The sequence below is a fragment of the Curcuma longa genome, chromosome 10 (assembly GCF_044706935.1).
Source record: "Curcuma longa cultivar G26 ecotype Majalengka, Jawa Barat chromosome 10, ITB_CL_G26_1.1, whole genome shotgun sequence".
Taxonomy (NCBI): Eukaryota; Viridiplantae; Streptophyta; class Magnoliopsida; order Zingiberales; family Zingiberaceae; genus Curcuma; species Curcuma longa.
The window spans coordinates 5954672-5977741 of NC_133870.1; the positions used below are offsets into that span (position 1 = coordinate 5954672).

Below are 23070 nucleotides of genomic sequence, written 5' to 3' on the forward strand. Positions count from 1 at the left end.
TTCGATTCTAGGCGAATTTTGATTTTTCTCAAAAGCCCAGTTAAACCAAACACACCTGCTAAACAATTCACGAATGGAAGCCATTTTTTTCTAATGGAAACATAAAAATTTTCTAAACGAAACAAAGGACAAAACAGCTACTTTAAGAATGATTCTTCTCATGCCATCAAGATCTACGCAAGGTTGTATCATCATATATGCATATTTCTTCCAAGAATGCCAGTTGCAAGATCGTTTGACAAATGGTTCAATTAAAATCCAGTTGATTTGGTTCACCTTATCAGAAACTAAAAAGAAAGGGAGATAAGAAGCTAAACATTTCATGACATTGCGGAATCAAGATGTGTTTGCAGCTGGATCAGCAACTTTTGGCGCAACCTCCCGAGCGATTGCAAGCTCAGCTTCGAGAGCTTGATCCTCTCCCATCGTCTGTAGACAGTAAAAGGACAAACATATAAGATAGTTAGAGAAACCATTAGTCCCAAAAAAGTTAAGAGCAACATTACCTCGATTTTCATCTTTTGCGTCCCTACTGTTGGTTCTTGGTGAATATTTTAATCCCCTTGCTCTGCGGTAAAATAATGATATTTAGTTTCTTGTTGTAAAAGTGGCATAAAAAAATGCTCAGACATACCTAAGTCCAAATCGAGCCGTGGAGAGGACGTCTGAAGCAGTTACCGGGCTAGGGGAACAGCAGCACAGAAACGCAGTTCTGGAGTTTCCACCCTGCAGTGTAAAGATAAAGATGAGCACAATTGCAATTGATTTCCCAATTATGAAACAGTAACTGACCAGTGCATCTTGAAGGATCCGGGTGAGTTTGGAATCCCCATATGGAATGTGGTTCACTTTATCTGTAAGAAAATAGATACAGTTGATCGACCAATCTATTCTAAAGAGCAAAAACCATGGGTTTAGTTCATGAAACATTTTTTTTACCGCTTGTCAGTGCATTGATAACGTTTTCTAACACCGAAAGGGACTTGTTTACGCTCTTAGCCTGTTCAAGAGACTCATCAAGTACTGTTCCAGAACCAGGTACTTTCTCAGCTTTGTCAAAGCCAGCTAAGTCCACGAGAACCACCTTCCCTATTTTTGACCTGGTATGACAATTACATTACATGGTAGAAACAACACCTAAGGGGAAAATATGAGTAGGGATGTAACATAATGTTCTTCGGACATCAGGTTTTCTAGGTCTCAATATTTCAGTCAACCTCACACTTGTAAGTTTGGGGGTGTTTGGTTTTAAGTCGTATTTTTTCAACGGAAAGTTGGAGTTGAAAATATGTAAATGTATAGTTGGGGTTGAGAAAAGGCTGAGAAAATATAAATGTAAATGGAGTGTTTGATGAATATGAGGTTGAGTTGTATTTTAGATGTCCATTTACTTATTTACCCTTACTAAAAACTTGAAAAAATCTTTATATATTTTTTACAAGGGTAGATGTGTAATTTGAACTTTCAGGTTGGCAAAAAGGACCTCCATAGGTCCTTTTTGCCAACCCCCAATTTTCAGTTACTTCAACCCCATATGTACATTCACCATCTAAACCCAAACACTCATATGATGTCCATTGCACAAATTTCAAGAACTTAACTGAACATTTACATCTGGAAAACCTTAAACCAAACACCCCCTTTATTCGATTGGATTTATACTAATATTCTAATTTAGCACATGAAACATGCATGTGTGACCTAGGCACACTAAAACTAGTAGAACATTCATATGTAGCCCAATGCAAGAGAAGCAATTGTTGCAAATAATACTACCAACTAATAAAACCACATGTTACTCAATTTCAAAGGTGGACTTCTAGATCCTAATTGCTTTAGACCATCAAACGCAAATTTCTTGATCCATCAAGGCTTGATATTGATTTGATGTATTATTATAGCAAAGCTACAAATTGATGAAAAAGAAAATTAAGTATTAGAATATATACTAGGAAGCACAAATCTATTTTCAGTAGAGAGGTGCATAAGTGAAAGATAATAAACAGGCACCAATTACCTGACATCCGATGCAGATTCTTGTTGAACTGAAAATATGTAGAGAGAATGACTCCTGCTACTTCCCGTGCTCAATCCTGTGTAAGTTAAAAGATGCAGAAATCTCAGCTAGGAATATAAAACAGTTGACTGTGAGAATAGAAAAGAAATCCCTCTCAAAGCCTCTGTTTCAGAAAGTTAAAGATTGTGAACTATGCGATAATCAGTTAAAAATGGTGGATTTTGCATTACTTCCAAAGGTGGTCTTACCTGGAGGCATAGTAAGGCTTGCCTAGAATTTGTAATCAGCAACTAAAAGCACACACAAGAACATGAAGGTAAATAAAGGAATGTGCCTCTACCAGTTGGAACATTTTCAGCACTTGTAGCTCACCTCAGTTGCTCCAGAAAGAAATATTCCTTGGCCCTCGTTTTCCTTAATATATATTCCATTAATCATATGAAAAGCAGAATATATTGAAAAGGTATTTTGCTCTTAACTTCCATGCTGTAAGTCTTTCCAGCTGCAGTCTGTCCATTTACATCCAACAATTTGAAAAATTAGTAACTCCATGGTCATTACTCAAGAGTTTGTTATATAAATTTGAAAAAAAAAACATAGAATGTAATCCAAAAAGTCAAGCACCTAATTTTGCAGTAAATATTTCTGCAAATATACAGCAAAAGGAGGTTTCATGTTCTTCACCAATGGCTACAAGGGGTGAGCCTCAGAGCAATGGTAAGGTCAACTTGAGTGACAAGGTTACAGTCATGGGTAGCCATTAGTTATGCAAGAGTAATGCAATTGCTAGCAGAATGATGCTTCCCAGACCCTCAATACTGTTTTGCCCTGAGATCATGGAGTTCGATGTGTAATGAGGACCTGAAGTTGATCTATAGAGAAGTGTACGCATGCTGTTCAATTTTTTGATTCTTTCTTAGCTGATCTACCAGCTCATGCACAACAATAAGATAGAGTTAATTCTGTCAAAACTAAGTGGACTTTCATGTGCATAGAATATAAGATATGGCTGGTAGGTGTATAGTGAGTACAAGTGAGCTCTGCCAAATGACAAATAACTATGCCAACAAAGAGTAGCACTAGAAAACCATGTGATGATCAAGGATTTCGAGTATCCTATATACTTTGCATGGTTCTACTCTTACTAAAAAACCCTTTCCATTCTTTCATATTTTCCTCATGATCCATGGATGCACTTGATAGCATCAGATTCTCCTATGTCACTATCTAAGAGAAATATTGGCAATTATTAAGGTCATAATCTTGAAACCAACTGGAGACAGAAAAGGATGTCAGCACATTTTACCTTTTCCTGTTTATTTCCCTATGTAACTAGGCTATTGTCAGTCTAAACATCAAACTTCACCTGAAGCAATATGAAGCATTCTTTGACCTAAATTCTATATCTTTGAGCACGCATTTTTAGCACCCAACACTTGTAGTGGCAATTGGCAAATATATGATTTTACACTTATGTTTTCTTGCCAATATATTTTCCTTCAGTATTATACTGGTAAAAGTAATCACACTGAAACAGGTGTCTAAAATCACAGCTTACCTGGCCATAAATGAGAATTGTACCATTTCTTGCATTTAAGGCACCTGTATAAAGAGATAATTAATCTGTTTCAAAAATGTAAGACTAGACATGATCTTCACTAATGAAGAAATAGGAAATAAATTATCATTTTCTAACAAGAAACATCAATAAGTAAACACAACAAGAAGACAAGTCTTTCTTTCATGTAAGTGTGTCCACCTTCAATTATCGGCCTTGCGAGGAAGTCATAGACTTCTGCTTGCTCAGAATCTTGAAAGAACACCTTGTCAAACAAAAACATAGCATCTTGCTCCTTCTCACTCTACAAGCAATGCAGTGAATGATCACACCAAGTATTATCCAGTGAGGAAAAGCTTTAGCAATTAGTGAGGGCGATAGAACCTTGACTATAAAAGCACATTGTGCCAAAGGCCTGAATGCATGTAGATTCACCATGAAGCTTTTCTCACTGAATCAAGGGTCTAAACCTCACACAAACTGTTGGCCTCCTTTCATATGAGATCCTCAATGCCTGCAAAGAATTTGCTTAATGCATAGATCCTACAACCAAAGGCTGCACAAAGGCCCAAGATTTATTGACAAACTACAACTTAGGAGAAAAGGAAGACTTTACAACCCAAACACTAGATAGCCTACCCATATTTTAACTGAACGTGTATCCAAAAAGGCTAAAGATAAGCCTGTGAAATCACAAAATCTGAGCAAAAGCCAACTATGGTCATCAGGTCAACAAGATCCACGAGTTTCATATGTATTATTCTAAGTCTCTACACACTTGATGCCCACCGGAGCGGTGCCTCCTTACATAGCCCTCCGCTTCTGATCCGTCGCTTGCAATTTTCAATTCAAGACAAGGACAGGTAGAAAATCAACAATAAAATTACTCTACCTTGCGCTTCCACCCGCCGCTTCCTCCCAATCTTGGGCGAAAGAAGATAAATTCTCTCCCTCGCACTCTTCGTCTGAGTAAATAGCAAATCTACAGTTCCGCACTCCACGATCCGGTCAATCTTCCCAAGATCGGAGGCGTATACGAGACGAATAAACCAAAACAGTAAAAGGTGCAGCACGAGTTCCGATCGTAAACAAAAACAGTTGGGGGAAAAAATGAGGGGAAATTAATCTAGTGCTTCGAATCGAGGAGGGATCGTACCACGCAAGGAAGGAGATGAAAAGCGAGAGGCTCTTCGCCGGGCGATCGAAGGATGCAGGATCTGCTTCCGTCTGCGGGATCGGATGAGATGGGGATGGTCGGTTGAAGGCAGCGATGCTGGTATTTATAGCCGCATTCATCCTCGGCTCGAGAGCGGGAAGAGAAGAACTGCTTCACATCCGGGACCAGGGACACGTGAGTAGAGCGTGAGGATTACCATTTTTAAAAAAAATTATTTTAAAATAACTTTAAATTTATTTATTTATTTATTTTTCCATTTTTTGCAATCTCGATTTAAAACCTACTACTTCCCTGTCCACACGACCTTTCACAAGCTCAAAAGCTGACTGCCCGCTGCCCTTCCCTTCGGAAGCTTTCGCCGCCATGGCCGCTGCCGCCGCGACCAAATCCCTCCTCCGCCTCTCCTCCACTTCACCGGACATCCACCCCCTCCTCACGTCCGCCGCTTCCTCCTCTGCATCGTGCCTCTCCCTCCGATCCTGCAGCTCTCGAACCTGCTTCCTCGGGATCCACCTCGACAACCCCGCCAGTTCCAAGATCCCCGCTCTTCGAACCCGGAGCGCGGGAAGGGGACTTCGAATCGAAGCCGCGGCGAGGCCAACTATTCTGGTGGCCGAGAAGCTCGGGGAGGCCGGGTTGGCTTTGCTCCGGGAGTTCGCCAACGTGGATTGCTCGTACAACCTTTCGCCCGAGGATCTCTGCGTCAAGATCTCTCTTTGCGACGCGCTAATCGTGCGAAGCGGGACGAAGGTGACGCAGGAAGTGTTCGAGGCGTCGAATGGGCGACTCAAAGTGGTCGGCAGGGCTGGGGTAGGCATCGACAATGTGGATCTCCAAGCTGCCACGGAGAGCGGGTGCCTCGTCGTCAATGCGCCAACTGCGAACACGGTCGCAGCAGCTGAGCACGGGATCGCGCTGCTCACTGCCATGGCAAGAAACGTCGCGCAGGCTGACGCCTCGATGAAGGCTGGTAAGTGACCCGACTTTGTTGTTCATTACCTGCATTTTGCCTAGATCTGCAAGAAAAAGAACGAGATTGATCTTTAACACGGGAGTGGATAAGAAATACTTCAGATCCTTATTGCATAATTGCTTGTTTGATTATGGATTTTCTGATCTTTTATCTAATTTATTCACAAATTACCGAATCATGGTTTTAAAAAGTCGCTGCTTGAACCACATAAGCGGCAGTTTCAAGGGAACCACCGCATATGATATATGTAGTCTATATAAAAATTTTTTTTTTTTGGGTTCATTTAAACAAATTTATACTAAACCAAATTGGCTCAAAAGCCTAAGCTACCTTGTTTCTAGTTTGTCGCTTATAAATGCTAACTTAACTAATTGATTTGTAAATGATGATACTTCGAATTATTATAAATATTTTTACTATTTTATACTGACTGCATATGCCTCCCCTGTTTCCCACGAACTGCCTATGCTCTAGGCAGTGTGTTGACCGCATACTATTTGCATACACTTTTAAAACCTTGTGAATGTCAGGTCAAGGTGGAAATTTAGGCGAGTTTTAGACTACCAGTTAAACGAGGTCTGCTTCTCTGTTGAACTTTGATGGTCTTTGTGGCCTAATTCATATTTGACTTTCGAAACTTCATATTGATCCTCGAATATGAACACTAAAAGAACAAAGTAAATAACTATTTTATCCTTCACAAAAAGGTGATTATAGATTATTAAGGTAGGATACTGAACTTCTCTTCATAAGATCGGTTTTGTGCCAGTGCATGTTAACTTGATAACTTTGGTGATAACTTTGAGATATATTTATAAATTACTCACAGTGCAAGGTTGAAATGAGTAAATGTTTGTTCTTTGATGTGGTATGTACTTCGTGAATTTTGTGGAACCACTTTCAAAAGGTCTCCTATCTCTTCAAACCCGTGGATTAAAATTGATGCAACCAGTTTAAGAACCATATGTTGTGTTAATTACATTTTTACATAAGTGGTTCATGAATAATCTCCCCAGTTTCAAATAGGTGTCTTTGCCCTTGTTGCTTACACATCTTACTCAACAAGGTAGTTGGACAAAGTATGATGCATGAGGTGACGGATGTTGTTGCAAGTTCAAAAATTTTGAGTTAGTAAATTGATTGAGACAAAAGCAGTATATATTCTAGGAACATTTGAATTAGGGATCTAATAAAACCCATAAGGAAAGAAAAATGTCGGGTACTATTAAAACCGACATGTTTCTTGTTATATTAGAGATTCTCCACATATTTGTATGCTTTTAAGAGTTATGTATTATGCACCTCGTTGAGCTGAAATGATGAATTTTGTTTAATACTTGTATATATCTCTGGTGTTTTCTATTCACCTATCAAGTTTATTACCCTTAATTGCATTTACACTAGTAATATAAGTTTACAGTTTGTAGTATATTTTACAAATTTCAAATGCGGCCATGTGTGTCATATTCAGGCAAATGGCAGCGCAACAAATATGTTGGTGTCTCTCTGGTAGGGAAGACATTGGCAGTTATGGGATTTGGAAAAGTCGGTTCAGAAGTTGCCAGACGTGCAAAAGGACTTGGAATGCATGTGATTGCTCATGATCCTTATGCACCTGCTGATAGAGCTCGAGCCGTTGGAGTGGAGCTTGTATCGTTTGATGAAGCCATCTCTACTGCCGACTTCATATCTCTTCACATGCCATTGACTCCAACAACTGCAAAGATTTTCAATGATGAAACATTTGCAAAGTTAAAAAAAGGAGTGAGGATAATTAATGTTGCCAGGGGTGGGGTTATCGATGAAGATGCCTTGGTCCGAGCACTTGATAATGGCACGGTTGCTCAGGTAAGTTTCTGCTGACATCTCTCAGCTTCCAATTTATGTATCCTCACCTAAATGACAACATAGCACTTGGTTCCCAGATATTACATTATTAGTTCCTCATAATCCTGAACTGAAAAAAAAAAACATAATCAACCTGCAGTTTTGATGCGTTTGCTGCTTTAGATTTGTGTTGATAAAATTTGAAGTAATTGATGTATGGAGGTAAAATGTCTGGTGGATCAAACTATCATGCATGCCCATTATTTGATTTATGTCTTCAAGACTCTTCTAATGAATCATAGATGATGCTGATTTTGTTGAAACTTGGAAACTACTATCGGCTTTGCTAATTGTAACTGAAACAGGCTGCGCTTGATGTATTCACTGTTGAGCCTCCACCAAAAGACAGCAAGTTGATAACTCATGAAAATGTTATTGTCACTCCTCACCTTGGAGCTAGCACTGTGGAAGCTCAGGTATGTGTTCTAAACTCAAGCTCTAATGTGTAGATAAAAAACAACTTTCACTGCATCAGTAGCTGTAGTATTTTCCCGTCTATATTTGTAGCAGAAGCATTTTGTATAATCTCCTCTTCAGAAGTTTACTTGTATAAGATACAAGTAGCGAAGATTCATAAGAAGATCAGTAGATAAATTTTAGTTGGTATTTCAAAAATATCATCTTTTGACTTATGGTCATGATCATCTATGTGGTCAATATTCTTAGGAAGGTGTAGCTGTAGAAATAGCAGAGGCTGTTATTGGGGCATTGAATGGTGAACTAGCTGCCACTGCTGTGAATGCTCCCATGGTTCCTGCTGAGGTGATTATTTGCAATAGGTCTCCATAATTTTTCCATTTTGCATTGCAAGCGAACCTGAGACATTGTTCTTTATCACAGGTCCTGTCTGAGCTAGCCCCTTATGTTATCCTGGCTGAGAAACTCGGCAGGCTAGCTGTCCAATTAGTAGCTGGGGGAACCGGTATCAAGGGCATTAAAGTTGTCTACACATCTGCTCGGGATCCTGATGATTTGGACACAAGGATTCTTCGTGCTATGATCACTAAAGGGATCATTGAACCTATATCCAGCGTGTTTGTCAATATTGTCAATGCAGATTATACAGCCAAGCAACGAGGTCTTCGCATCAGCGAAGAGAGGATTTTCCGTGACACCTCTCCTGAGATTCCTCTAGATTCAATTCAGATCCACCTATCTAATGTTGAGTCCAAGTTTGCCAGTGCCTTGTCGGATGCTGGTGATATCACAGTGGAAGGAAGAGTGAAAGATGGCATACCCCGCCTCACCCTTGTTGGGTCTTTCAGTGTGGATGTGAGCCTGGAAGGGAATGTAATACTGTGCCGGAACATCGATCAGCCCGGTAATATCGGTAGGGTGGGAAGAATTCTCGGGGAACAGAATGTGAATATTAGCTTTATGAGTGTAGGCAGGACTGCACCAAGGAAACAGGCTATAATGGCCATTGGCGTTGACGAGGAGCCCAACAAGGAAACTCTGAAGAAAATTGGAGAGACACCGGCAATTGAAGAATTCGTTTTCCTGAAGCTATAGGTGGCAGTCCGCTTTGATTTTTCCATGGTTGCCTGTTTGCTATGCCTTGCATTTTTCAAGCTTGTGGAGTCTTCCAACATTAGTTAGTTTATATAATACTTTTCAGAATCTTCTGACCTAGTTTTCGGATACTTATGCTGTAAGCGACTTGCAACTCGGTTACGATGAGATTCTTGAAGAAGGTGTTTCCTCCTTGAGGTAATCTTTGCATGATCAGATTTGTATCGCTTGATGTTTGCAGATGTGGCCAGTGAAGAGGTGCATTAGCTCATTCATTCTTCTCTACCAATGTAAGTACAAGTTTACCTCAATTGAATTGCCCGGTTGCATATCAACAGGGAGGAATTTAAATCTCTTTGCAAGCCAATATCAGCTCCAAGTAGTCAGACAACAACAAAAATCTCCAATCAAAGCCCTTTGAAAGAAAGGGACAAGATCACAGTTTCCATATGACAAGATCTCCCTTTTACTTACTAGACAAAACATGGGCACATTCATGATCATCTCAATAAAATGCATGTGCTTGTAGGGTCATCCATCATCCTAATCAACCATAGTGCATGCATTGCATAATCCTTCTCACATCCTTTTCTCACCTCTCCCTCTATTCACACAAGAAGGACAAGGTAATGGTGAATCATTCTCAAGGAGGATGTTGTAGTTCTAGCTAAACTAGTTATGGAGTTGCCCATTTACTCCAACTCAAGACTCAACCGGTATTAGCAATGTCAGATGCTAAATGATAAACTTTTTTCATACATTAATAGGAAATAGCAAGCAACAACAGATCAATGATAGTAGATACTACATTGCTTTGATGTTTACGTAGTGGAGTTATTGCACCATCAATTATTTCATTCAGTTTCCAACTCAAATCAATTCTGATATGCATATTTTGTAAACACAATCCCTAGTATGATCCAATGTAAACACCAGCTCTCAACTCTCCCACTGTAAATGCTGCTGGAAAACTTTCTGCCCTCAAGATCTTGTTCATCGAATCGGATAGACAGACTAACTTGTTTCACTGGCTTTGCTAGAATGTCCTCAAAGTAGACAACCAAAAACAGGGATGAAGTCCTCAAGTAGACTTCAGAGATGCATAACTTGTTTAAGTAGATATAGCTTGATACATTGCCGTGTTGGTTTAGCACCTTTTGTGTTCTCTTTTGCAGGATCAGCTCATCTGCTCCCCAATTACGTCGAGACCGACGAGGAGAAACGACACTCCTTGAAACAGCAGGAAGTAGAAGTGAATGCCCTGCGCCGAGAGGAGACTTCGGAGAGCAGCTGTGAGGAGGAGAAGGGCAAGAGCTAATTCCTTTTTGTAAATTTTGTTCTCCTTTTCTATAGGAGGTGCTTCTTCTTCTTGTGGTTCCTTCAATTTGGTGAGCTCCATGAGCTCACTGTCCGAAACTCCTCTAAGGAGCTGCATAGGCTTTGCATCTCTTTCGGCTGCGGCCAGAAGATCAGATTCCGAAGATCGCCCGGCCTTCTTCGTCACAATCCACTCGTACGAACTTCCGAGTTGGAATAAGCCGACCACCATGGCATTGAACTTGGTCACTGACATTGTGTTCTCGAAGAGAAGGTAAGGTATGAGGAAAGGGATGGATCTCGGAGCTGGGAGAATGTTTAAGAACGACACGACGATAGGGATGTAACAGATTATCCAGATCGGCAGCTCGGCCTCGGGTACAAACATTGATAGAGGAAGAATTATGCAAAACAATGTGAAGGAATAAAATGGGAGGATGAGCTTTCTCAGGAGGAAGAAAAGAAGGATCAAGTTGGCCTTCTTCCATATCGATATCTGCAAGATCATCAGAATTCAAATCTTTGAATGAGGCAGGACTTCAAGGTATGATCAACACTGCAAACCTTCGATTTTACGATGGCCGGAAGGCACAAACGGAACAAGTGCATCGGGCCGGAGTGCCACCGGTGCTGTTGTTTCCGGTAGGCTTCATAAGATTCAGGCACTTCACACGACACCTTGATGTCGTTGAGGAAGACGAACTTCCAGCCATGGAGGTGAGCACGGACGGCGATGTCCATGTCTTCGACCGTCGTTCGCTCGAGCCAACCCCCAGATTCCTCCAGTGCTCTGATCCTCCACACGCCGGCGGTGCCATTGAAACCGAAGAAGTTCAGGAAGGCGCCATTGACCTGCTGCTCGACCTCGAAGTGGAAACAAAGGTTGATGTTCTGCAGCCGAGTGAGCAGGTTCTCGTCCTTGTTCGCGAAGCTCCACCGTGCCTGAACCAGCCCGACCTCAGGGTTTCCCTAAACTGACAAGAACCTGTGAGACCAGTGAACCAAGGAAGCTCAACCATGGCTTGCTTGATCGATCATACCTTCAAGTGTGGAATCGTCTTCTTGAGGAAATCAGGGTTGGGAGTGAAATCAGCATCGAAGATGGCGACGAATTCATAGTCCTTGACATAGTCGCAGCTCATGGCCGACTTCAGATTCCCGGCTTTGTAGCCCGTCCTGATCGAGCGATGCCGGTAGACGATGTTCGCGCCCCGCTGGCTCCACTTGGACACCTCGCCGGCGATCAACAGCTCGATCAGCTCGTCGTCGGAGTCGTCGAGAACTTGAATCAGCATGCGATCTCTCGGCCAGTCGATCCGGCAAGCAGCCGAAATGGACTGCTCATAGACCTCTCTTTCATTGCACATGGGAATCTGGACGAGCACCATGGGGTAGTCGCAGCTTGAGGCCTCTAAATCTTCGGTCTTGAATGGATCGCCATTGATGGCGGGCTTGATCTTCTTCAACTTGATGTAGAGGCAGCCGAGGCAGAGGACTAGGCGGTCGATCGACTGGACGACGAAGAGGACAATGCAGAAGGTGGACAAGGTCTGGAGAGGGGAGGCGATGTAGTCGGCCCGGAAGGAAAGCCAAGAGAGGTAGGCGTCGCGCGTCCACCCGCGGATCTCGCCGGCTTCGGGTATGCGAAAATTAGGGTTCTTGAAGTGCCATCCCTGCAGGTAAGCGGCAATCTCGAGGGCGAGCATGGCGATGGAGAGGAGCAAGAAGGCCCCGAGGAAGCGGAAGAGCAGCCTGCCCTTATCGCTCTCGGAGGAGCGGCCTCGCCGGGGGAGGAGTCTCTTCCTGACGGCGTCGAGCAGGGCCCAGACGCCGGCGGCCAGCCAGGCGACGCAGCCCACGGCGCGGTGGGCCTTGAGGAGCAGCACCCACGTGAACTGCCTCGCGTTCTTCCCGCGGCCGCCCTTCTCCACGTCGACCTCCACGACGGAGTAGTTCGGGTTCTGCATCGTCACCACCACCGGCGTGCCGCCGCCGCCGCTGCCGCGGCGGATCTCCTTCGCCCACCAGTCCCCAAGATCCAAGCTTGGAGCCATTTCTGCAATTCGAAACCTCAACAAGATCCCAAAATGCTACCTTTCTTCGATCCCCAGCATCAAAGTTTGATTTTTCTCGGTGGAGCTCGGGATCTTGAGCCGCCTCTGCCTGCCTTCCAATGCTCAAAGAGACGGCATCGCCGGGGAAGGTAGCTGTCTGTAGTCCAAAGCTCCAAACCATGTGGCCACTATATAATAGTCCTGAACAAATCAAATCCAGCACTGTTTCATCTGAAATCGAAGTAAAAAAATTAACCCTAAAGAATGAACACAGAAACCTAAAACTACTTCTCGTTCCACTTTCCAGATGGCGAAGAGTCTGAAACAGAACAAAAGATTACACCATTTTTATAGCCGAATGAAATGATGAACTGTTAATTAAAATGTAATTAAAAAATGATTTTGAATTTTATTTTGGCAAGCAAAGAATCAGAATCATTCACGATTGGATTTAGTTATGATTGGATTTAGTTTAGATTAAACTACTGCGTAATCCTGAGGTCACTGCGCTAGATTTCGACTGGCTGACGTGGGGTGTTCTGATTGCATGGCAGCCGCTTTTGTCACGTCCAAGCCGATCTGATCACCTACAGGTACAGATGGGATCCGCAATGGACGGCCAGGATGATCCGATCGGCGAGGTCAGCGGGACGCGGATCAGCACCGACAGCGGCTACCGTCATGCGGAGATCCATAAAGTGACGACGTGGCACAGTTGACGGACACCTGGGGATAGCGTCATTATGACGTGGAATTTCATTTTGCTACTTTTTAAAATTAATAAATCATTCATCAATTTTCTAAAATACCACTCGCCCCTCCATCCTCCTGTCTTATGTCTTCCTCTCATAGGAATCTAATCAGTAGCCGCTAGAACAAGCAATTTAGACGTAAAATAGTAGTTAAACAGTCGTTCAACCACACAATAACAATTTTATGACGATTCAATTACGATTTCATTATAAAACGTTTGTGAAGTGTCGATCATGAATCATATTAAGCAAGTCATGAACTCGTGTGGAGCTCACAATCGAGCTAATTGTGAAATAGGGACGACGATATGATCATTTCCGTCCTCACTCAATGTAAATACATATTTTTTTTTATCAATATAAAATTTCTAATTCCCTCCATACTAATACATCTCCACCACCATTATCTATAATCTCCAATTATTAGTTATTTTTCCATTTAATTAATTGGCAAATATAAACTCCATCAATTCTCGGGCCACGTGTCTTTAATAATTGCTGTTTTCTTTTCTAAGTCTCAGCACCGACACTAACAGCACACTTCCAAACGCAAACTCCACCTTCATAGTTCATTTATTTAATATCAAATCTTGTTATAGAAAGGTAATTAACAACTCTTAATTTTCTATTGGGCGTATTATAATATTTAGAAATCAGTTATAGATCTAAAATTAATTTAATCTAATAGAATTAACAAGAAATTCATTAGAGATCACTCTGATTTAAGCAAGATGATTTATATATGTAGATGCACATGCAAGGAAGATTTTAATTACTTACAGTACATGAAATAATCATTATTATTTTTGCTAAAGACTTAATAAAGGACCAGTTGCCTGAGAATTTAACGACCAGGTAATTAATGGGGTCTTAGGGTTGACCTTTGCATACGTCGAGTGCAGTACTTATACGTTGACTATGTGTGAAATAAATTATTTTGTGCAAAGATCATGTGGAAGACTCAGTAGGAAAAATGATGTTGAGTATCAGAGACTTCTCGTTGTAGCTAGATATGAATACAAGAATTAGACATCGTCTAAGTAATCAGTGTAAATGAGCATGAGATAATCAAATATTACAATCTAGTAAAGATTTAGGCATTGCCTAAATACCAGAGTAAGCTTGATTGATGATGCATTATGTATGACTAAAATGAGCATGTGATGATTAAAGATCACAATATGATTAAGATTTAGACGTCCAGTAAGTCCAATAGTTAAACATGATCGATTAACTAAATACAAGTTGGCATATCTTCAAGTCTGAGCTATTTGGTACCTAAGTCATACAAAAGTTGCAATGAGCTATTTGTGTATTTTTCTAACTTTGCATAGTAGAACATATAAGAGGGCGAGCAATCTACACCTAATATAAGTTATGCAAAATGTACCAAAACTTCTCCTATGTCGAAAACATGAAGGCAAACCCTAACTAGTCTTTGTGAGGGGATCTTGGATCTTTAAACATGCACACGAAGCGAGGAGATGGCATGGTCTGGGAGTTAGCAGACAAGTCATGCTGGGTAGCATGGATCTATATCTAAAACGCTGCAAATGGATATAGATCTCAAAACCTTATCACCAGTGGACCTCAGTAAGTAATTTGACTCACCTAGGACACAACTATGGGAACCTGGTCCCTACCCAATCCACGCCGAGTGGTTGTGGAGTCGCAAGGCACTGGGCTATGTTTTCCGGTGTGGAGCCACATCTGTCTACTTATCAGCAGCAGGCCGGCATTTGTTTTTCGCCACCGGAAGAAATTATGTACCTTACTTCAATCAGTATGTCTGGATTCTCATATAAGCCTGCCTCATCTTGTATTTACTGGTCATCTAGTAGTGACATAATGTTTAGAGTTATGTGAAGACAGTGAGACATTCACACCGTGAGCATCACACTTTGTTAGCATGATGGAGCATTTCTACAGGAACCAGCATAACACATGGTACCTAGATAGAAAAGGAGTCTAGATTTAATGCATAGGTAGATAAAAAAATAGAACAGCAGAAGAATTTCTAAAATTTTGACAGCAGAGATTTTTAGGATGACTAGATATGAGTGGTTTCTATTAAGTTTTAGCATTTTAATTCATTGTACTTTCTTCATTATATTTGAACTTTACATAAGCTTTCTATTTAAGTGGATATCATAGTTAATTACTTTCTCTCTTTAGACACTTCTACTTGATATCAGTTTTGTTGTTCTCATGAACGAGAAGGCCCTAATGACATATGACAAGTGGATTGGTTTCTCCGGTCAAACTGCAATGACAATAGTCTTTCATCAGTGACTGCCAATTAGAAGTAGAAATACATGATCCAGTCAAATCTTTCATCACTAGACACTAACAACTCCCTCATAGTTTACTAAAAGCAATGACATTAAAAAGCACAGAAGGTCATACATGTTATGTTATTTTAGCCTCTAATCTAGGTTTTCATGTTTTAGAACTTCCTAAAGCAAATTGAAACTCATATTTATAACTAAACTTGCATCTTAATTAAACCCTTAAAAGTAGCATGCACACACACCAATATGTATACTAACAGTGCATTAATCAAACTCTTAAAATTAAAAACCAAATACAAGATTATCACTAGTAGAGCATAGTAGTAGTTAGACAGTGGAAGAGACAAACGTGGCAAGACCAACACACATGTGCAAACCAGAGGCAAACTGAATAGGATTCCAAATGAAAAGATGATACAAAGAAGATACAGAGATTTACCCATTTTCATAAGGTTCCCCAAATTTCCACATGAGCTTTACAAGTGTTCCTATCAGTAAATGTTAGGGGGGCAGATATGATGGAAAGGATAAATCCAAGAACTCGAAACTTGTAGTTTTTACCGCACAAAAGCCTTTACATGGCCATTTCAGCCTGTAATGCTGCAATTTCATCTTCCTCAGGACTATCCTTTTGTGGAGCAGGTCGAGTGGGAAGTCTACCAGTAGGAACCGGCAGTGAAGCAGCAGGAGCAGTTGTAGCTGGCTGAAGTAACTGATCCATCGATTCATAATCATCCAACTCATCAAGTTCCGCTAGCAATTCGTCCTGATATTTGAACAAGACCAGAGTTAATGACATGAAGAACAACAAGAATGAACAGGGATGGTTTATTGGGCAATACTTCATCAAAATCAGCTGCTCCTCCAATAGGAATAGATAATGCTTCCTGAATTTGTTTCATGTTTTCTGTTTGTTCATTGATCTCATCCATTGTTGCATCGACATCATTAATATTGCTGAAATAGAAATCATAACCAACTAGTTAGTTTTCTCTTCGCACAAATATCATATATGAAACTCACGAATCAATAAACCACCAAGAAGAAAGAAAATTTTCTGATTCAACTGGTCAGAATTACAGATAGAAAATGCGTAAGTTGCTTTTCCTATTACCCAAATTGCAATGTGTGGCATTACTGAAATAAACAGTATCCAATACTTACGTAGCTTTCTGCATAGCCTTCATGACTGCTGCTCCAGCTCTCAGTGCATCTACCGTCTCTGTAGTAGCTTTTGCACCTTCCAACATTATCATCTAAGAAAAGAAAGATAACCCAGATAACGTTACTTGATTACAAGACATATTCAAGGTGCAAAGCATGAGATGTAATTTCTGATTCTGGAATACCTGATCATGTATTCGCAACTGGAAATTGCCAAGCTGCTCGACTTGCTGCTCATAAAGTCTTTTCCTTTTCAAGCATTGTATAGCAGCTGCATTAATAAAAACAAATCTTGACAAACATATGGAGAGTAATCCTTCTACTTGCAAGCAAAGAGCAGTTTCTGAGATTTTTTTAGATTTTCCAAATTTCAAATATGTTTTTTATTTTTATGAATCCAAAACGATTTTTTTTTGTTGAGTTTCTGTGCAGCTATTTGGATTTTTTTTTCTAAAATTGAATATCATAATTATTGAAGTTGAGTAGAGTTTTTGGGGTTCTTAATTTCATTCGAACCCAATATGTGAAAATGAAAGGGGAAAAAAATCAAAGCCAGGAATGTCCCTAGAATAAAGCCCCATAAATTCAAGTTAAGCAAAGTTGAATTGGCACAGCTACATTGTACAAGGATCCTTTATATGCAACTTACATGAGCCAAGTTATAGCCATAGGGTTACATCCTAAACATAATGGAAATGCACCTTAGGTTATTTTGAAGCTAGGAGGTCCTATGTCCATTGGTCCCATATGGACAAGTGTGGTGATCCATTATATAAATATAAATTGACCCCTTTCTTAACATTTCGAGCTTTTCAGGCTAAGTGGTTACCCAATCAATTTTAATATGATATCAAAGAAAAAGGTCTGGGTTCAAATCTTATCTGACTTAAATTTAAGAAATAGGTTCATACCTTTTACTCATGATAAGTGTTAGGGACGTGTTGAAGATAGGAGGCTCCACGGTCACTAGTCCCACATGGACAAGTGCAATAATGCATTATGTAAATATAAATTGGTTCCTTTCCGAATAGCATGAGCTTTTGAGATGAATGATTAACTAATTAATTTTACCAAGCTCTGTAAATAATTATAATAGTGATAATCATGTTGTGCAAAAATAGCATTAGAAGATTGAGAAGGTGCTCGTCATTATTAAATGATGAATTCAACATATGCAACTTAGTCAAAAGGGGTCAAAATACATGAAGAGGATTTTAAGGATAAGTCATGCATAAAAAGTCTAATGTGTGCCATGATTTAATGCATAAACTAGTTGTTGTTGGGTTGATCTCACACATGCAAGGTGATTTTACTATGAATTTCCATCTTTTCCTTTTCAAAAGTTGTTGCCAACTGAGACTCCTCCATGCTTCCTATTTCCCATGGCAAGTTGGTTGTAAGTAGAAGAAAATGGATATTTCTCTTTCACAAAGAATTGCCAAAAGAAGTGCTATATTAAATGAAACAAACAAGCGACGCCTTTTGTTTGTTGGCTATATAAATAGCAATAATGCTTTGTATGTACATCATGGGAATTTCTCTTGAACAAAGAGTTGTCAAAATAAGTGCTATGTTAAATGAAATAAACAAGAGAGACATTTTTACTTGTTGGTCTTATAGATAGCAGAAATTCTTTGTGTATACATCAGGGTAAGAAATCCATGTTCATCAAAAGTGCATTATCAGTTTTACCAGTCATGGAAAATATATCTAATAGCAGATAAAAATTCCCACCTCTCTTGTTTTTGGCTTTAGTGAACTCCTTGGCCTTCTCAACCTCTGTGGCCATCTTCTTCAGAAGAACTTTCTCTTTCTCTAGCATCTCAAGTGTCTGAAATAAATCAAATATGGTTTCAAGTTACCAAGATATCATCTAGAATTAGACTAAAAATTTTTACTTGTAGACATGAAACAAATAATCAGATGCCATTATAACAATATACAGAAAGACGATAATTGCTTAACTTATTGTTAGAAATGCCAATTTATAACTAACACAAATATGAAACACACACTGATGGCACTCCTGGATCTGATTGATTATGGTGGTTTTGGAACAACGCATTCATAAATTTGATAAAAAAAATAAAATACTACCAAGGTCAAGTATGATATAAATTAGTAAAGCTACTCTGTTTGGATATGTCAAGCTCACTAAAGACAGTTCATCTAGAAAATGCAAATGCACTTAAGGCAACATCTCATCATAACTACAATATGCAGTCTCTAGATTCATAAACTTCTGTGGTTTTTAAGGTATTTTAAGAATTGAATAAAAACAATTTTTGGCACTCAAACTTTGAAGAAAACAGTGAATTTATACCTCAAGTAAAATTGTCAAGATTTGACTGGTCAATCTTTCAAAGTGATAGTAAATACGAGCACAGTTATTCTTGTCATAAAGTGACAGACAATTTATACCTCCATGTCTTCTATAAGTCCTTTTCGGAGAAAGAATGAGCAGAACATGATGGCATTTGCCAAGCATAAAAGAACTTGTAGAAGGATTGGTGAGATTGTGGTGGGAGATAGAGTTCAAAGCAGAATTCCCCTCTTTGTGGTTGTTCTTGTTGCAGGTGTTGAAGAAGTCAACGTCACACATCGCATAACTCAAGGCGACTTATTTCATCAAAGTTCACTTTCTTCCTCTTTGCAAGTAACATGGGAGAAAAAGTGTGCCAAAGTTGAAAGTGGTCAATATTCACACATCACCATGCTCAAGGTGGTTTATTTCATTGAGCTTACCTCCTCTTCAAATGAATAGGGGAGGAACAATTAGAGCCCTAAGGCAAATGGGATGTAAAGATGATAATCTATTTTTCAACTATCACACTTTTTTTTCCTCGTGGTGTGCCTTGTGCACTTTATGAAGGGGATGTTAATAAAGTTATGTATTTGTTACCGTTCTGAAGATTGAGAGGTCAATTGTTAAAAATGTACAGTTTGAAGTATGGGTTTCCTATTCTGTGCAAAGTTTGAATGCAAAGAAGTGTTTTCTTAAGAATGTATACATTGCACATGTTAAAAATGAAAAAGAACATAATTGAGACCAGTGAAAATTCACTTCTATTGCAAATCTCTCTTTCAAATTCCTGATATTAAAATGTACAGGATTAACAGCTGTCTACAGCACTGATGCGAACTCCTATTTCCTATTTATCTACCAAAATCCAACTCAATAATTAGAACTTTGAACTCTGAGCGCTCTTTTCTCATAGGCGATTGCGATTATCTCTCTAACTAATACCAAACAGACTTGGAATCATGTAGTCCAGTATGAATAAAAGGAAAACTGGACAAGGTTAATGGGTATACAATTTATCCCGCAACAATGTTTACTGCGTTGGCAAATGCAAACTATCCAGTAAAATCAAAAAGCAATCAGTTTTTATATAGCAGACACTTCTCTTAGAGATAAATTTGAATTATAAAAGGCAAACCACAAAGAAGACCTAACGATTAACATTTTTTTACCTTAGCCCATTATCTAGAAAAATGTTTACCGTCAAATTATCCAGATGCTAATGTGACAACATATAGTAGAATATGAAAAACTGTAGATCACCTCATTGAGCTTATCCAGAGTAGCCAAGGCATTTGGCTGTTCTTTGTTCCTTCCGAATACCCTACTGAACATGACGAGTCGTCTCGGGCAATCTACAATCTGAAAAAAAAAGACGGAGTTATGCAGCTTTTCGACCTTCAAAACCCAAGCTCAAACCAAACTCTCGTTGCAGGAGATATAAAAATCTAGCAGGGAAATCAAAGAGCGAGAGAAACGAAGTCGACATTGACATAGGACTCGATCGACTCACCAGAAAACTGCGCCGGATCAAAAATCAACTCTACGAGCGGAGAAGAGAGGAGCGATCGATAGATAAAGGGAAGGATCGACCGCACTTCAGAGGAAATATAGTTTGAAGTTTACTTGGCTCATAAGAAATGCCACCATTTCCACTGCCGGAGAAACGAGGAGCGGATTGAAATTATCAATATTTTATGAAGTAACGCGGCTAAGTTTCCTATTTTTTCATTCGCCGCCAATAAATGCGAACAATTGCTGATAGACAACGTTCCATTTGCTCTACCGTGTATTTTCTGTCCCGGGGTAGGTAATGGTAGAACGGTAGGATATTTGGATTGTGATCGAGAGATCCATGGTTCGATTTTCAATTACGGTATATTTGTAAGAATTTTTTTGCAAATAAGGAATGCAATCAAAAGATGCTGGACATCCGGATTAACCGCCGTATGCGCTTCCCGATTTATCCTGGTGGTCAGTGGGATGCTGCGGTAGAATATTCAGGTTGTCAATTAGATACTTGCGATTCAATCTCTAGCTACGATATATTTACATGAATTTTGTTTTAAATGGAGAGCACAATCAAAGTATGTTGGGCGTTGAAAAGCGCAATCAAAGGATATTGGACGTGGCTAGCCGCTGCGTGCACTTCCCGATTTACTCTAGTGGCTGATGAGAAACTGCTATGGGGTTCGATCGATCATCTCCAAAGATACTGAACGAGACTAATTGAGATTTATCATTTTTTACCATGTATTTTCTATTTAATAAAAACAATTATGGACGGAGTACTTTTGCGAATTTATATTTGTTTTAAATTTATTTTTATAATTGATAAGAATTTTTATTTGGTGGATGGATTATCTTTAAAATTAATCGATTTAAAACATTAAAAATATAAATTATTTAAAAAAATTATTATGCATTTAAAAAACATATATTTAATATATATAATCAGATTTTGGATAAATATGTATTTAATCATTTAAACAAATGTATTTGATTTTTTAAAATATAGTTTGATTTTCAGATAATCAGATAAATACTGAATTCTTGTGTTTTGAACACAGTTAGAAAAAAAAAAAACTGCAAAAGGTTTAAAGGTAGAGAGATAGATTGGCTCGACAATGAAGGTGTGAATTTATTATTTATTAATAACATCAAAGAAAATTTTAAATAACTTCCATGATGTCAAAATGAATCTAATGTTAATTTGATTAATTGGGTTGAATATTTTTGTTGTGTTGCAAAAGTGCAAACATAGTCCCACATTTAAAACACATGGAAAAGATAATGGGTTTAAAAGGATGGAAAATATCTCCATTGGTATGAGACTTTTTGGGGAGAGTCCAAGAGCAAAACCATGAGGACTTAGGTCCAAAGTGGACAATATTATGTCATTGTGGAGATGTGGACATCCTTAGGGACTCTACAATTGGTATCAGAGCGAGGCCGCTCTTCACCGGACTAATCACCGGATGAGCCATGATCTGGATCTAACAATGTGGGTTGAACCTTAAATAAAGAAAGTGGGTAATCCCGGGAAGTCCTGATGGGTGGAAGATTTAGGACTTAGGCCCAAAGTGGACAATATCATGTCATTGTGGAAATGTGGATATCCTTAGGGACCCTACAATTTTAAGGTTGAATATTTTTAGATTCGAGTTAAGTTCAGATTGAATGTTTTTGAATTGGATTGGATTCCAATGGATCCGAGTTAACTTGAAATTAGGATTTATGAGTTTTTAAAATTAAATTAAATTTTATTTTAAAAATTAAAATATTTTATATATCTAATAGAATGTTTGTATAATAATAATATTAAAGTATTAGATAAAAATAAAAAATTATCATATAAAATATTTAAAAAAATTAGATCGGATCATTGAGATTGATTGGGTTATCCAAATTCAAATTTAGAATTTTCATATCATTGAGTTTGATTGGATTTTTTACAAGGTGCAGGTTCATGTATATAAGATTGTAGATCTCAAGTCATGGTAGTATCTAAGTTATTGGTAGCTCTGTTCCTGAGATGAGATTGATTTTGTGGTATGTGGTGCTTTGTATGACCCGTAGATGGACATGTATGTGTTGTGATGTGGGAACATGTAAAACTATGGTGTCTTGGTGTTGGTAGTGTTATGAGTTTGATGTAGTTTCTTTTATGATTGGTCATATGTGTGTCTAACGGTTAATACTGTCTAGGCTATGATGTTAGTCTTTTGATTGTACATTTAAGCGGTTTAACTTTTTTTTTATTATTTTATCTAACTATTTTTCAAAAAAATATATAAATATTTTTAAATAAATTAAATATATGTTACACCAGTGTTATAATAATTAAGATATCTGTAACAGTATAAAGTTATAATGATGTGGAATTTAAATAAAAGATAATAATATATAAATAATTATGTAATTATAATGGTAGACTGGAAATACTTAAAGTGGGATGCCTTTGACTTTGTACTGTGCGCGACGCACTAATTCTTGATGCGGACGTCCCCCGGTACGAAATGCCTGTCGAATTACACTTTCCTGACGCCCCGCATAAATCCGATTT

The 23070-nt window shown here is 39.1% G+C and overlaps 3 protein-coding genes and 1 pseudogene across 3 annotated transcripts; 1 reads left to right on the forward strand and 3 right to left on the reverse strand.

Moving 5' to 3' along the window:
* Nucleotides 1-336: 336 nt before the first annotated feature.
* On the reverse strand, nucleotides 337-5117 carry LOC141835539 (kinesin-like protein KIN-1; annotated as a pseudogene).
* On the forward strand, nucleotides 5075-9399 carry LOC141835936 (D-3-phosphoglycerate dehydrogenase 1, chloroplastic-like). The gene is made up of 5 exons (XM_074723341.1): nucleotides 5075-5722; nucleotides 7197-7573; nucleotides 7918-8028; nucleotides 8279-8374; nucleotides 8453-9399. The coding sequence occupies exons 1-5, from the start codon at nucleotides 5116-5118 to the stop codon at nucleotides 9122-9124; spliced, it is 1863 nt and encodes a 620-aa protein (XP_074579442.1). The 5' UTR covers nucleotides 5075-5115; the 3' UTR covers nucleotides 9125-9399.
* A 478-nt stretch (nucleotides 9400-9877) lies between these two features.
* On the reverse strand, nucleotides 9878-12840 carry LOC141835829 (putative xyloglucan glycosyltransferase 5). The gene is made up of 3 exons (XM_074723206.1): nucleotides 11482-12840; nucleotides 11006-11410; nucleotides 9878-10937 (listed from the first exon to the last, which is right to left on the reverse strand). Exons 1-3 carry the CDS (start codon nucleotides 12493-12495, stop codon nucleotides 10302-10304), a joined length of 2055 nt encoding a protein of 684 aa, XP_074579307.1. The 5' UTR covers nucleotides 12496-12840; the 3' UTR covers nucleotides 9878-10301.
* Nucleotides 12841-15906: 3066 nt separating this feature from the next.
* Nucleotides 15907-20650, reverse strand: LOC141835947 (vacuolar protein sorting-associated protein 32 homolog 1-like). The gene is made up of 7 exons (XM_074723352.1): nucleotides 20518-20650; nucleotides 20268-20366; nucleotides 18437-18533; nucleotides 16888-16973; nucleotides 16703-16794; nucleotides 16381-16495; nucleotides 15907-16304 (listed from the first exon to the last, which is right to left on the reverse strand). Exons 2-7 carry the CDS (start codon nucleotides 20337-20339, stop codon nucleotides 16113-16115), a joined length of 654 nt encoding a protein of 217 aa, XP_074579453.1. The 5' UTR covers nucleotides 20340-20366; nucleotides 20518-20650; the 3' UTR covers nucleotides 15907-16112.
* Nucleotides 20651-23070: the final 2420 nt, after the last annotated feature.

Coding starts and splice junctions, on each gene's coding strand:
- LOC141835829 (XM_074723206.1), bottom strand. CDS start 12,495: ATGGCTCCAAGCTTGGATCTTGGGGACTGGTGGGCGAAGGAGATCCGC. Junction 11,411..11,481: donor AGACGATTCCACACTTGAAG/GTATGATCGATC, acceptor TTGTCAGTTTAG/GGAAACCCTGAGGTCGGGCT. Junction 10,938..11,005: donor CGGCCATCGTAAAATCGAAG/GTTTGCAGTGTT, acceptor ATGATCTTGCAG/ATATCGATATGGAAGAAGGC.
- LOC141835936 (XM_074723341.1), top strand. CDS start 5,116: ATGGCCGCTGCCGCCGCGACCAAATCCCTCCTCCGCCTCTCCTCCACT. Junction 8,029..8,278: donor CTAGCACTGTGGAAGCTCAG/GTATGTGTTCTA, acceptor CAATATTCTTAG/GAAGGTGTAGCTGTAGAAAT. Junction 8,375..8,452: donor CTCCCATGGTTCCTGCTGAG/GTGATTATTTGC, acceptor TCTTTATCACAG/GTCCTGTCTGAGCTAGCCCC.
- LOC141835947 (XM_074723352.1), bottom strand. CDS start 20,339: ATGTTCAGTAGGGTATTCGGAAGGAACAAAGAACAGCCAAATGCCTTG. Junction 18,534..20,267: donor CTCTGGATAAGCTCAATGAG/GTGATCTACAGT, acceptor GATTTATTTCAG/ACACTTGAGATGCTAGAGAA. Junction 16,974..18,436: donor TAAAGCCAAAAACAAGAGAG/GTGGGAATTTTT, acceptor TTATTAATGCAG/CTGCTATACAATGCTTGAAA.